The sequence below is a fragment of the Pipistrellus hanaki genome (assembly GCF_964339955.1).
Source record: "Pipistrellus hanaki genome assembly, chromosome: 3".
In the NCBI taxonomy this organism is placed as follows: domain Eukaryota; kingdom Metazoa; phylum Chordata; class Mammalia; order Chiroptera; family Vespertilionidae; genus Pipistrellus; species Pipistrellus hanaki.
Genome location: NC_140505.1, coordinates 27,052,867 through 27,066,913, shown reverse-complemented (window position 1 = coordinate 27,066,913; position 14,047 = coordinate 27,052,867). Strand labels below are relative to the sequence as shown.

Here is a 14,047-nt window from a genome sequence, read left to right as displayed (position 1 = left end):
CTGACTGGGAATCAAACTGTGACCTCCTGGTTCATAGGTTGACGCTCAACCACTGAGCCACATCGACCAGGCAGAAGGCAGGGTTTTTGATGCCTTGCCTGCCCATAAGGCTCTCCCACCTTCCTCGGCCCTGTACGCATCCTGCCTGCCCTATAGTGGCCAGCGTCACAGTCCTGCCTCTGTGTGATGTCAGGGGGCTCTGTGACATCACAGCAGGTGGGGTGGCCCAGCCACTCACTCTGCACTCTGCTCATCAGTGGCCGCAGGAGGGAGGAGGTGGCCAGTCTCTCCTGTCTGATCCTGAAGTCTGCTTGGAGTGTAGCTGGGAAACCTGTGGCTGGGGCTCAGCTGGGCCCATGACGGACAGGTGAGACCGGACCGGACGCAGCCCGGCTGCCTCAAGGTCTGGCCTAATTTCTCTCTCTCCCAGGTTCCCTTGATCCCTCACCCGTCCTTCAGCTGCTGCGATGAGATATATGCCAGAATTCAAAAAGTCCCAGTCGCACTTCCTGAAGAATTTTGCAGGTAAGGAGAAGAGAACATTAAAGGGGCCTGTTTCAACCCAAGGTGTGGGTGACTAGCACCAGGCTGAGAAAGGAAGGCAAAGAAACCTGTGTTTTAAAATAATGTAGGAAAATACTGTGAAGTCCTCATTATTTTAAAGTTTCATTGCAAAACCCCCTGAACCTGAGGTTTTCAGCATAAGAAATATATTTAACTATTTCACAAGGGGTTAGAGGATTCAAGATGTTTTCCTAGGACATGCCAACCATATACTTTAGCTACTTCGTAACTTTTATGGCAAGAGAGAGTGTTTTTTTAAAAGAAGAAAAATATTTTTTAACAGTGAAGCTCACCTTTCCCCACGCCCATCCGGGGCGGCCAGGGTGCGAAGCTGGACACTGTGCCTGCGTGTTGAAGGAAACTGTGTGTAACCGTGACTTTCTCCAGAGCTCGTGGCCAGTGTGTGTACATAGTGTGGTTGCAGCGGCTTAAAGCCACGCGGAGGAAGTTTTTAGAAGTGAGACCACTGGGACGTGGGGGAGAAGAGGGAAAGGGGTCACTTCCACCGTGCATGTGTGTGTGTCTTGAATATTTTTCTCAGCAGTTTTTTCTTCATGCACGACTATAGTTATGCCCCAAAAATTGGAAAATAGAAGGAAAGGGAATTCGGTTTTCCTTTTTTGTTTTTGTCTGTTGGCTTGGCAAAGGGACTGACTAGGGAGGTTCCTCAAGTGGCCAGGGATGGAGATGGGAGACTCTTCTACGTGGTGAAGAAATACCCTGAGACATCCCGGGAGGTCCCAGCAAGCCAAACAGTGCTGGGGAGGGCAAGGGAGGGGAAGGGAGGCCCACGGGGGACCCAGACACAGTGGGGAGACAGCCTCCACAAAGCGGGGGGTAGGGGACTCGAGGCTGTTCCAAAATAGCACATTAACGCAGCCAAATGGGAAATCTGTGCCAAGACGGTCTCCCCTGTGTGGTGGTGATATTAAAGAACAGTCAGCCCTGGCTGCTGAGGCTCAGTTGGCTGAGCGACGACCCAGGCGAGGGGACAATGAATATTTTCCCGCCCGTGTGTTTGCTGCAGTCAACAGCCACTGCCACCTGGAGCAAGTCTGGGAACGCTTGTCCCCTTGGCCATGGGGCGAGGTGGGAATAGAGGCGTGACGGAGATGGGTCCCAGCTCTGCCCGCCAGCTGTGTGGTCATGAGTCTCTGGGATCTTTCTGGACGCGGTTGAGGACTGGCATCAGCAGGGGCCACAGGCAGGCATGGTGACACTCGCTTTGCTGTGTCCCTGAAACGGTCATCGGTGGGGCTCCCTGTAGCCCGGACCACACTGGAAGCAAAACCCAGCACAGCTCCCCGTCCATTACACTGACAGCCACTTTGCAGAGCGACCGAGAGCCAGTGACCATAGGGCCCCGGGGGAGGCCAGCATGCCATGGCCTCCTGGACCAGCCTGGGAGCCACTCTGGTCCAGCTGTGCCAAGGACAGGCCCCTCTGCCCCTCCCGGTCAGGGGCAACCAGGACCCAGCTTCAGGAGAGAGCCGTGGTGCAGGAGGTCAGCGGCTGGATGTCTCACATCCTCCAGCTCTGCCGGAGTCCAGCTGCGGGCTCCGAGGGCTGCAGTGGCATTCAGAAGCCATCACTGTTCCATCACATCCCTATCAGGCGTGGGCCGTGTGGGCGGCCGTGGCGACAGTATTTGTCACACCCGGAGTGGGGGGTGTCTTGGGAAAGGGAGGGAAAGGCAAGGGGGACAGCGGTTTCTCTGGAACCCTTTAGTCTGAAAGTCAAAATGAACCCTAGAAAAATTCACTGGAGAGTCAGGAAAAGGTGGGCATCTCCCCCCCCACCCCCCCCACACACACACATACACACCTTCTCTCCCCCTAGTGACAGACACCCCAGGAGCCCGCAGAGGCTGCTGCCACTGCAGTCAGGGAACCACAGGTCCTCAAAGCTGAAGGTGCATCGGGTTGGGCAGCTGAGCTCTGCTGAAGCGGCCACTTACCCTCTGCAGTGTATTGCACATTCATTATCCTTTTTCTCTTTTTATGTCAGATCTGGCATGAAACGTTCTTTCCTTTTGACTCAACTTTTAGATTCTGAACTAACGCTCAACCCACAGTGATCATTGTAATTCACCGTCTGCTTACAAGGGAATTAATTACACATTATAACCCAACTCCCAGATATCCACTGTGTGAGGTCTTTGTTCCCGCCTTCTCTGTAGAGCTAGAGCGCCCCGCTCCTCAGAGGTGTATTATCTCCATCATCAGAGGACCCTGCACTATTCTGTGTCACTAGCATGGCATTATTTTGTCCAGCAACCCAATATATTCCAGATCTTAGTTTCAAAGTGAGATTTGTATGACACACAATTAAAAACATCACAAAACCCACCACATGCACGCCCGAATTTCCCCTCCAAGCCTGGCGATGTGAGAATGATGGGGGTGGCTGTGTTGGGGGCCATAGCAGGTCTGTGTGTCTGCTCTGCAGTGTGCGACATGCCTCTGGACCACATATGCAGCCACAACAGCAGAGATCAGTACAAGGGACTCGGGTGCTGCTTTCACGAAGGCGTCTGCAAAGAAAAGTCAGTTTCCAGTAAGTATTCGGGGCCGGGCCCACCCCAGGGGGACAAAGCCGTGAAGGTCAGGAGGGGCCTGCCTTCCCTCCCTGGTCTCCGTCCCTGGACAGGCCTCTCACATCATCCTGGCCACATCTCTGCTTAGCGGGAACAGAGGGCGTTGAGGGTCTGGGACTGGGACTGAGGCCCCAGGAAAGCCCCCTCGCAGATGGCAGACTTGCTGTGGAAGAAGACTGACCGAGAGCATCCTTCCTGGAAGACCTGGGTCATTGAGGGGGTGTAGCCGCTGGCGCTGGGGACTCAGCACTACAAAAGCAGCTGGTTGGGGGCGGGGCTGGCTGCTGGCTGTGCAAAAGGCCAGACCTGACCAGGTGAGGGCTGGAGAGTGTAGCTGGGACCCTGAGGATGACGGGACCCCTGTGCTGGGGAGAGTGGGAGGTCTGGGGAGGTCTCTGCGGTCTCATCCTAATCAGAATAACTCCACAGCCCTGACACTAAGATCACTGCAGGCTGGGCTGTGCCTGTGGAGGTAGGGCCCGCAGGGACGCCTGGGGTGGGGGCTGTGGGATCTGGGGAGAGCGTCAGCCTCATAACAGGGCTGCTTCCGGCCAGCCTGCTAGGGGCCATGCTCAGAGGGCAGAGGGGGGGTGTGTGGATGGGGGGAAGCAGGCGCAGAGGAGGATATAAACTAGATGCCTGGCCCAGAAGGGATGCTGCTTTAAATATACTTTCTGGATATTTCTCACACGTTAGAGCAGTGGTTCTCAACGTTTCTAATGCTGCGACCCTTTAATACAGTTCCTCATGTTGTGGTGACCCCCAGCCATAAAATTATTTTCGTCTCAACCCACAGGTTGAGAACCGCTAGCAGGGCGCTTAAGACCATCGGAAAACACAGATATTTACATTACGATTCATAAGAGTAGCAAAATCATAGTTATGAAGTAGCAACGAAAATAATTTTATTGTTGGGGGTCACCACAACATGAGGAACTGTATTAAAGGGTCGCAGCATTAGAAAGGTTGAGAACCACTGCTTTAGAGAAATTCCAGAGGTCTTTGTGCCTCTGGAATTTTCTAGGCTCAAAACATTCCTCTTGCGGGTTGATGGGTTTCTTGCCGTTTGTGGCCCTTTCAGAAATGTGGTTGAATGGGCTCCAGGACTGTTTGAGGGGAGATTAAACAAGCCTGTGGGCCCGGGCAGCCTACACAAGACCTCATCACAGAGGCGAAAAGTGCCCACAGATACGAAAAGCTGGCCACTGACCGGGCCACTCAACAGCTCTGATGCCCCTCCCTGTCCTAGGCTGCTCTCCTGTCCTCACCCCCCGAAGGGGACTCAGGTGCCCTGTGCTCTGTGGCTTGGGAGGATCTCTTCTTTTCTTGTCTTTCTCCTCGGAGTCCCGGTTCCACTGAGCCTCTCAGAGGCAAGACAGTGCATCTGCCTTCTCATCCCTGGACACAGTCAGACTAGGAAGCCAGAAACATTGGTGACCCATGAGTGTTACCAACTATCGGCCCCTGGGGCTGCCTGATCCCACCACCCACAGCTCTAAGCCAGCTCTTTGAAGAAGTAAGTGATAATCTGGATAAAATGATTCAAGAAACTAATGTATTGGCAGGATCTTGGCTCACCCAAAGGGAGAGCATCTGTCCAGTTTTATGGTGAAGATTTGGCACTTAGGCCAAAAGAAAAGGAAGTTTGGCTTCTCAAAAAGTGGCAGATAAGAAGTCACAATGAATGCCATTTGTAGCTGGGCTGGTTTTCTGATGACAATTTTTCCTTTAGATCTTGAATTGGATACTTGGGACCACATCTCCTTATTAATCCCGCCCTCCACCTTCGGGAGACTCCAGCATCCCTAATGTTATTGTAAATGGAATTGTCTTCTTAAGTTTACTTCCAAATTGTACATAGAATCCTAAATATGTACCCGAGAGAACTGAACGTTTGCTAGTCTATAGAACTAAAGTTTTGTGTATTGGTCTTGTATCCTGTAACCTTCTTCAACTCATTTATTAATGGCTTACTTAGGATTTTCTACCTGCAAAATCATACCATCTGCCTATGAGATAGTTTTACTTCTATCTTTCTAATAGAGGCAGTTTTATTTCATTTTCTTGCCTAGTTACCCTGGCTAGAACCTCCAGTACAATGGTGAAAAGAGGCAGTGAGAATGGACATCTTCAACTTATTTCTGATTTTAGGGGAAAATTTCCAGTGTTTCACCTTTAAGTGTGTTGGTAGCTATGGGTTGAGGAAGTTCCTTTCTGTTCCTAGTTTCTTGTGTTTTTTTTTTTTTTTTTTTTTTTTTTTTTTTAATCAAAGAATATTGGATTTTATCAAATTATTCCTCATGTGGATTTGTTATTGTCCAGTATCTTTCCCTTTTTTCCTGCAGGACTCCCTTTCTTGTAAGGCGTTTATGCTGATGTCACCCTGAAAGTTACTCTGAGCTGTAATGCATCTCTAGTTGTACATAATCAGGCAGAGAATTTGCAACAAGACACAGTGCTTTTCCTTAAAGGAGTTCATTGTCCTCCATCTATCTCATCTTAAAACCCACAACCTTAGCCAGAATCTTATTTGAGAAATCTTTTTGAGCCTGGGTCTTCCAATGTTGAACGGCCTATTATATTATACTAGATGCCCCTTGCAGGAAGATTCCTGCAATAGGGTTTCCTGCTGCAGTCGCTGCCCTGCCTGCTTCTCTCCCTTCTCCCCCACCCTGCTTACTTGCTTCTCCGCAGTGCTTGGCTTCTTTCTACACATCTTCAGTCTTCAATCTGGCCTGGATATGCAAATTAACCACCATCTTGGTTGGGTTAATTTGCATGCTTGCCCTGATTGGCTGGTGGGAGGGGTTTGTGGGCATAGTGAAGGTGCGGTCAATTTGCATGTTTCTCTTTTATTAGGTAGGATTCCAACAGCTCACTCCCTGGAGTATGTGACAGGTACTCCTGAGCTGAGTTCATGGCACTGGCTGGTGATTTGGCCAAAATTTGCTGGTTTGGGCACTTACCATCTTTTTATTTCTGTTTTGTGTGTTGGTGGTTTTCATACACACACACACACACACACACACACACACACACACCGCTATTTGGAGAGCAGTGGATGATTACATTCAGCTCACTTCATTTCCATCACAGGGTTTTCCTTCTTAGAAGACTCCAGTATCCTAGGCATTGATGCAACTTAGTTTTTCTGGGTCTTTTACCATTTGGGGGTCCTCAAAGCAGGAAACATTCACATCCAAAGGGCATTTGGGTTGTTCTTTCAATCTTCTACATATGAAGATGTAGAAGACATTCAATTCCCAGGTCAGTCACAGGATTGGACACCGTCTTCGGCCATTAACGATGCAAATTTTCTCATATCTCAGTGAAAAAGACACAACCAGGGGAGACTGCAACCAACAAGGGGGAGTCATCCAAGCTGCTGCTGCTTTCCCCACCTGTCCCTCCCCGAGCATCTTCTCATCAGGATTTTCCCTGGGAGTTGACCATTTTGTAAATGTACCACAAACATTGTTAAAACCAGTATAATCACCTTATTTGTGCCTGTTATTCATTTGAAAAATGAGTAACACCTTACGGCACCTTAATTATTGGTGTCTTAATTTTTGGCTCTCCCCTCAACCCCCATGAGCTCTCAAGAATGTTTTCTCCTTGAAGAGAGCCCCCTGCTCTGCAAGTGGATGTGTCATTTTTGCATGGAGGCGAGCGCTAATCCTCTTTTCATCCTTTCAACCTTCATGAGCTGTGTGGGCCGGGCTCTTTCTCGCCTCTGACTTCTTTCACGTTGGTGCGGGCGGGCCATCTGTGGGAAGGGTCTGGGCAGTGAGCCCTGCGTTTGGGTTCTCACTGAGCCCTCAAATTGTTTTTCATTTCTTTGACGTCTTACTCACCGAAGACGGCGACTGAACCTTTGTGCTGGATAAGTTGTAGTATTCGGTGACAGGGTATTATGAGTTCTTTGTGCGCATAATTCCATGTTATGAAAACCTTTCACCAACTTCTTAAATTGGCTGGTTTGAAGTGCACATTGTGCTGCGACATAATCTGTATGATTAAAAATGTGAACTCGGGGAATTAGCATTAGGTCTTTGAGAAACAATCAGAGAGAGTGACTTGCCTTCGCCCTTCAGCCTTGACTTAGGCACATTATGGAACATGTCATGTCTCCCCAGTGTACGGCTTCCGTTTCTCCATGAGACATGCTGAGCTGATTGTAAAACGTCTGTTTCATTATATTTGGGGAAGAATTTCTCCAGATACTTCTTGAAGAAAATAATGCTGTCTTTCAATTGCTGCTGTTTCTGAAGGATCATTATATACAGTTTATTAAAAACCATACATATTGTTTATAACAAGTACTGTGCTGGCCAGACTCTGCACACAGGCTCAGTCTCTGCCTCCAGGAGCTTGACCTCAAGGACCAAAAATACCTGCACATATGAAGATATAGACCAGTGGTTCTCAAGCTTTCTAATGCCAAGACCCTTTTAATACAGTTTCTCATGTTGTGGTGACCCCCCAACCATAAAATTATTTTTGTGGCTACTTCATAACTGTAATTTTGCTACTGTTAATGAATCATAATGTAAATATCTGTGTTTTCAGATGGTCTTAGGCTCTACAGCAGTGGTTCTCAATCTGTGGGTTGAGAACTGCTAGCAGGGTTGCCTAAGACCATCTGAAAATACAGATATTTACATTATGTTTCATTAACAGTAGCAAAATTACAGTTATGAAGTAGCCACGAAAGTAATTTTATGGTTGGCAGGTCACCACAACATGAGGAACTGTATTAAAGGGTTGTGGCATTAGAAAGGTTGAGAACCATTGATATAGAAGATATACTGATGGTCAAATCCTGACACATTGTCTAACTATGTGTCTCTCTCTAACCGGACTTCACTATTATTAATTCTGAATTTATTTCATGAACCAAGACACAAGATCCCACTCAGGGATACACCTCCTCTGGAATTCAAAACTTAGAGGTTTACCCTCTTGTCCCTTAAAATCTTCTCATTTTACTCTTTCAAATATAGTGAATTTTATTTGTTCATTTCAATTCGTTTCGTTCAACATCGTTTAAAGTATGCCTTCTCTGTGCCTTTGGCTACACCCCTAGGAGAAAGCTCCATGGGCATGGAGAGGGGCAGAGAATTTAAACTAACTAATGCTTCTAGGCAGGGGAAGACAAGACAGAGGCCACCCCCCAAGAGTCATTTTGAAAGCCCTGATTCTTCCATTGGGGATGGGTTATGAGAAGATAGAAGCAATGGAGTCCAGGGAAAACCCTTGGTAATACAGAAAAACTCAGTCAATGTAAGCTGAAATCAGACCAATGGAATTGAACACCAAAAAGCATTTTCAGATTCACTTTCAGGGAGTTGGGGGCAGGGTGAGGTGCCAGATGGCAGGAGGCCCAATGCCGCTGTTTCCTGGGGGACAGACAAGGGACCCCCTCTGCAGGCTCCCCTCAGCGGCAGTCCTCTGTCGTCCGGGAGCCACGACCACCACCCTGAGTCCCTTTCATGTGGAGCCTTGGTCTGTGTGTGGGTGACCATGGTCCCAGGGCGGTGTTTCGGGAGGGGAGTGGCCAGTGCTCAGGGATGAGCTGGGCGGAGAAGGGCTGCAGGGTGGAGGGCCCAGGCCCACCTCAAGGAGGAGGACTGCCTTGTTGTAATTAACCCAAATGATGGTAAATGGACATTGTTTTTCAGGTTATGTGCACGTGTTTTGTGCCTTCATCCTGATCGTTGCCGGGGCCTTTATTTTCACTACTGTTTACAGGTCAGTCATTCTGTTCTACGTAGAACTTTGGTGGGAGAGGAGCAGGGAGAGGACTCCCTTCCTTGGCTCAGTGCTGTTGGGGCCACTTGGACTGCCTGTGAGGCCTGAGGGGCCACTTCTCCCCCCCCCCCCACCCCCCCCCGCCCCGAGCTTAACAATAATACCAGCCAGCCTTTCATAAGCACGGATCATTTCAATCATTTCACTCCACAGCCCTCCTACAAGGAGCAGGTGGGGGCTGTCTGCAGAGCTCAGACTCCAGGCCGACCACGCCCCTTCCTCCTGTGATAAAGTCCTGTCCTCTCCATGCCCTCAGACACAATCCCCTTCCCCCCCTAGTTTCCATGGTGACGACATGCACACCCAGCAAGGCTACCTAGGCTGCTCGCTGCCCCCTGGCCGGACTGGAATTCAGCTTTCCCCCTGGAGTGGGGGGTTGGGGGGGCCCGGGAGGGTGCGGCGGGCTTCCACTATGAGTCTCTCCCTCAGACCAGCATAAAAGCCCCTGCGATTAGTTGAGGCACCTTGTCCAGCAACAAGGACAACTGTCTTCCTCTCTGAGTGGTACTGAGCGGCGTCTTGAGTGACCGACCCTGTGGTCACCTGCCCACAGTGCACACCTTCCCACTCCTGCTGCTGTCCTGGGGAGTCTGGCTGCCACACGCAGACGTCTGCTCAGGGCAGGTAGAAGGAACTCACTCACCTGGGAGCTCCCAAGGTCTAGCAGGGGTCCTCAAACTTTTTAAAGTGGCGGCCAGATCACGGTCCCTCAGAGAACTGGAGGGCCGGACTATATGAACTACTAATTCCTACTGTAACACCTCGGCTTCGCTCACTGCCCAAAAAACCTGGCGGGCCGGATCAGACTCCTCTGCGGGCCGCATGTGGCCCACGGGCCGTAGTTTGAAGATCCCTGGAAAGCATTTACCCTGACAGATTTTCTACACGCATGATCATGAGCCCTACCTACCCTTTTAGGGGGGAGCACTGGCGCTCCGTCATTTTCCATCTTTAATTTCTCTGATTCTGACAAGAACTCTCTTTTGCCTTCAGGGTTGTTCAGGAAAGGAAAGAGAAGAAAGCCGCTATGGAATTGCCTTTGCCATTCAAGTCCGGAGAGAACGTCGTGGCGGCCCCCATTGCCCGCAGGCTGGCAGTGTGGAAAGCTCGGACTGCCAGGGCACTGCCGTGTGCTGGATGTGGCGGGCACACCCTTAAGAGTAAGAGTCGGGATTGCCCAGCCTCAGGGTTCAGGGCTCAGCTTTCTTCCCTCGACACATCTGACCTGTGAAAGATACCCAGGCAGCAGCTACATTAGCCTTTTAGCAGATGTTGCACTTTTTTCTTTCTTTTTTTTTTCAGTTTGGACTAACTATATTTTTTTCCAATTAGGAGGGTCTAGCATGTTCCTGCTCTACAGGCACATTTCCCTCCATAACTATCGTCTTCTATCTTTTCTTTCTCCTCCTCTCTTTGCCTCTCTATTATCCCTTCTTCTCTAGCCGGTTCAGCTACATGGTGGGCAGTGGGGAAGGGGTGGCGGTGATGTTGGGGTGTATCTGCAGCCTTGGCAAATGTGATCCAGTGGCTTCCTGGCAGTGGTGCCTGACAACATTCCTGTTGTGGCTCCCTGACTGCTCAGTGGCCCTGGCTGAAGAGGTGTAAACACAACAGCTAATCTTCCAACACCTCTAGCTTTCAGGAAGCAAAGTCACTTGTATGTGATTAACTCTGAGGGGGACTTGGCAGTTGCTTGGTGCTTTTCACAGTCAGCAACTTGCTAGGTAGAGAAAGAAACATCTCAGTGGTCAGCTCAGTCTTAGGTGATATTGTTTGGAAACATGGTCTAGGTCTCTTATTATCCACTAGAGGCTGGGTGCGTTAAATTCATGAAGGTTGGGAGGGGGGGGGGGGTGGTCCCCCAGCCTGGCCTGCACCCTCTCGCAGTCCGGGAGCCCTCAGGGGATGTCCGACTGACAGCTTAGGCCCACTCCCCATGGGACGTCCTTAGTGCTGCCACGGAGGTGGGAAAGGTTCCACCACCTTCGCTGCTCTTGCCAGCTGTGAGCCTGGCTTCTGGCTGAGCAGTGCTCCCCCTGTGGGAGTGCATTGACCACCAGGGGGCAGCTCCTGTGTTGAGCAGGATTGGGCCAAAACTGGCTCTCTGACATTTCCCAAGGGGTCCCAGATTGCGAGAGGGTGCAGGCCAGGCTGAGGGACCCCACCAGTGCATGATTGGGGCCAGGGAGGAACGGAGGAGGTTGGCCAGCTGGGGAGGGACCATTGGAGGGCTCTAGGGCATGTCTGGCCAGTCTCCCTCAGTCCTGATCAGCCAGATCCAAGCAGCAAGCTAACCTACCAGTCAGTGCATCTGCCCCCTGGTGGTCAGTGCATGTCATAGCAAGTGGTTGAATGGCCTTAGCATATCATTAGCATATTATACTTTTTATTTAAAATATATTTTATTGATTTTTTACAGAGAGGAAGAGAGAGGGATAGAGAGTTAGAAACATCGATGAGAGAGAATCATCAATCAGCTGCCTCTTGCACACCCCCTGCTGGGGATGTGCCCATAACCAAAGTACATGCCCTTGACCAGAATCGAACCAGGGACCTTTCAGTCTGCAGGTCGATGCTCTATCCACTGAGCCAAACTGGTTTCGGTGCATATTATACTTTGATTGGTTGAACAGACGACCGGACAACTGGACACTTAACATATTAGGCTTTTATTTTATAGGATGACTGGGTTTTATTGTGGCAAATAGAAAAAGGGAGAGGCTGGGAGAAGCGGCCTGCCCAAAGGTCTCTGAGGATCTCAGTGCTCGCCCCTAACTGAGGCTATGTCTGTGCACAGAGTGCGATGTCGCCTCCTCGGGGTGTTTTCTGCACAGTGAGGCCATGGAAGGTGGACACTGTTCTCCCCCAGGAAGCTCTTTCTCTCTCAGGAGTGAGTAGAGAGACAGGGCAGCACAAACCCACCTACCAAACATAACTGAGTGAATCATGGCCCATTGTATGCCATAAAGATACGTTCACAGACCGTGAGGGAATTTCCTTGGCATTGCTGACTATTCCATTAAAAAAAGCACCACTTAACCTTGCCCAGTAGGTTGAACATAGTCCCATGTACCAAGAGGTTGCAGGTTTGATTCCCAAGCAGGGCACATACCCAGGTTGCTGCCTCAGTCCCTAGTAGGGGGATGTGCAGGAGGTAGCTGATCAATATTTCTCTCTCTCTCTCTCTCTAATCAGTTAAAAATATATCATTCTTAAAAAACCCAAACACTTATTGTTGTTTTAAATTCAGCAACAGTGACGATAAAGAATACTGAAGAAACTAAGGGTTGAAATGCATGATGAAGAAAACATGAAGATTGGCAGAAATATCCAAACAAAATGGTACCTTTATGAACCACTCTTAAACAATAAAGGTATTTTAAATGCTTCGGTTCTGTGTTGTCTTAGTCAATGCTGTATTTTTGTCTCAGGGGAGAGAAAGCCAATTGGAGGGTGAGAACATTACCAGAAACTATGATTTAAAACACACACACACACACACACACACACACACACACACACTCATTTCAGAGAGGAAGGGAGAGGAACAGAGATAGAAACATTAATGATGAGAGAGAATTGTTGATTGGCTGCTTATTGCATGCCCCCTACTGGGGGTTGAGCCCACAACTCAGGCATGTGCACTGACTAGGAATCAAACTCTGACTTCCTGGTTCATAGGCTGACTTTCAACAACTGAACCTTGCTGGTTGGGCAGGCTTTGTTTTTTTTTGATGACACTGTTTGCTAGTGATACCAAAATCAAGGCACTTATAGCATTGACACAAGATGATAGCACTGAAGCCCCCTTGTCAAAAGACGGGCTACACTTTCACAGGGTAGAATTGTCACTGAGACTTGCAGGAAATTCTGGACTTGCCCAGCAGTAAGCAGTGCTAATGAGAGGAGCAGCATCATGTTCTGAGAGGCCCAGAACCATCCAATGCAACTTCCTCTTGTCCAGGTAAGGATGCACATATGTTCCAGAGTGCTTGACAATGCTGACTATGGCTGATGCAAGCCAGCCTAGTTGAGTCTGGTTTTCACTTTTTTTTTTTTTTTTAAATATATTTTATTGATTTTGTACAGAGAGGAAGGGAGAGAGATAGAGAGTTAGAAACATCGATGAGAGAGAGTCATCGATCAGCTGCCTCTTGCACACCCCCTACTGGGGATGTGCCCACAACCAAGGTACATGCCCTTGACTGAAATCGAACCCGGGACCTTTCAGTCCCCAAGCCGACACTCTATCCATTCAGCCAAACCGGTTTCGGTGGTTTTCACTTTGGAAACTTGAATATCTATATACTAGTGACCTGATGCACAAAATTTTTGCACAGGGCGGGGTGGGGGTGGGGGTTGTCCCTCAGCCTGGCCTGCACACACTTCAATCTGGGACCCCTCGAAGGATGTCCTACTGCCGGTTTACAGGGATCAGGCCTAAACCAGCAGTCAGATATACCTGTCGCAATCGGGGACTCCTGGCTCCTAACTACTCAATTGCCTGCCTGCCTGCCTGATTACCTCTAACTGCTTTGCCTGCCAGCTTGCTCACACCCAACTGCTCCCATGCCAGTGTGCTTGCCCTCAACTGCCCCCCTGCTGGCCTGCTCACTCCAAACTCCCCCCCTCCCCGCTGTCCTGATTACTCCCAACGGACCCCCACTGATGGCCTGCTTGCCCCCAACTGGGCCCCCTGCTGATCTGTTCACCCCAATCTGCCCCCCTTCACTGGCCTGATAACCCCAATGGTTCCCCCTGCCCTCATCAGCCTGATCACATACAACTGCCATCCCATCCTGGCTTGATCACCCATAACTGCCCTCCCCTCTTGGCCTCTAACCACCTCTACCTTGGCCCTGCCACCATGGTTTTGTCCAGAAGAATGTCTGGAAGATTTCCTGGAAGGTCTCCCAGTCTTACTAGCATATTGCCCTTTTATTAGTATAGATAGAGGCCTGGTACATGGGTGGGGACTGGCTGGTTTACCCTGAAGGGTGTCCCGGATCAGGGTGGGGGTTCCCTTGGGATGTGGGGCGACCTGGACCCAGAGTCCTGTGGTGATTTGCAGGTTGG

The 14,047-nt window shown here is 49.8% G+C and overlaps 1 protein-coding gene across 2 annotated transcripts; it reads left to right on the top strand.

The window, feature by feature from the left end:
• The first annotated feature begins 364 nt into the window (after nt 1-364).
• Nucleotides 365-12,293, top strand: TEX29 (testis expressed 29). 2 transcript variants are annotated; one of them, XM_084880189.1, is made up of 5 exons: nt 365-525; nt 3,013-3,120; nt 8,842-8,911; nt 9,965-10,131; nt 12,222-12,293. In XM_084880189.1, exons 1-5 carry the CDS (start codon nt 468-470, stop codon nt 12,260-12,262), a joined length of 444 nt encoding a protein of 147 aa, XP_084736315.1. In that variant the 5' UTR covers nt 365-467; the 3' UTR covers nt 12,263-12,293. The 2 variants fall into 2 exon arrangements, with proteins under 2 accessions (XP_084736315.1, XP_084736314.1); XM_084880188.1 differs by lacking the exon at nt 12,222-12,293 and having other exon boundaries at nt 9,965-10,264.
• The last annotated feature ends 1,754 nt before the right edge of the window (nt 12,294-14,047 follow it).

Excerpts from the sequence above, each read along its gene's own strand:
- TEX29 (XM_084880188.1), top strand. The coding sequence starts at position 468 with ATGAGATATATGCCAGAATTCAAAAAGTCCCAGTCGCACTTCCTGAAG. Across the intron at positions 3,121-8,841 it reads CAAAGAAAAGTCAGTTTCCA|GTTATGTGCACGTGTTTTGT; the intron begins GTAAGTATTCGG and ends ATTGTTTTTCAG. Across the intron at positions 8,912-9,964 it reads ATTTTCACTACTGTTTACAG|GGTTGTTCAGGAAAGGAAAG; the intron begins GTCAGTCATTCT and ends TTTTGCCTTCAG.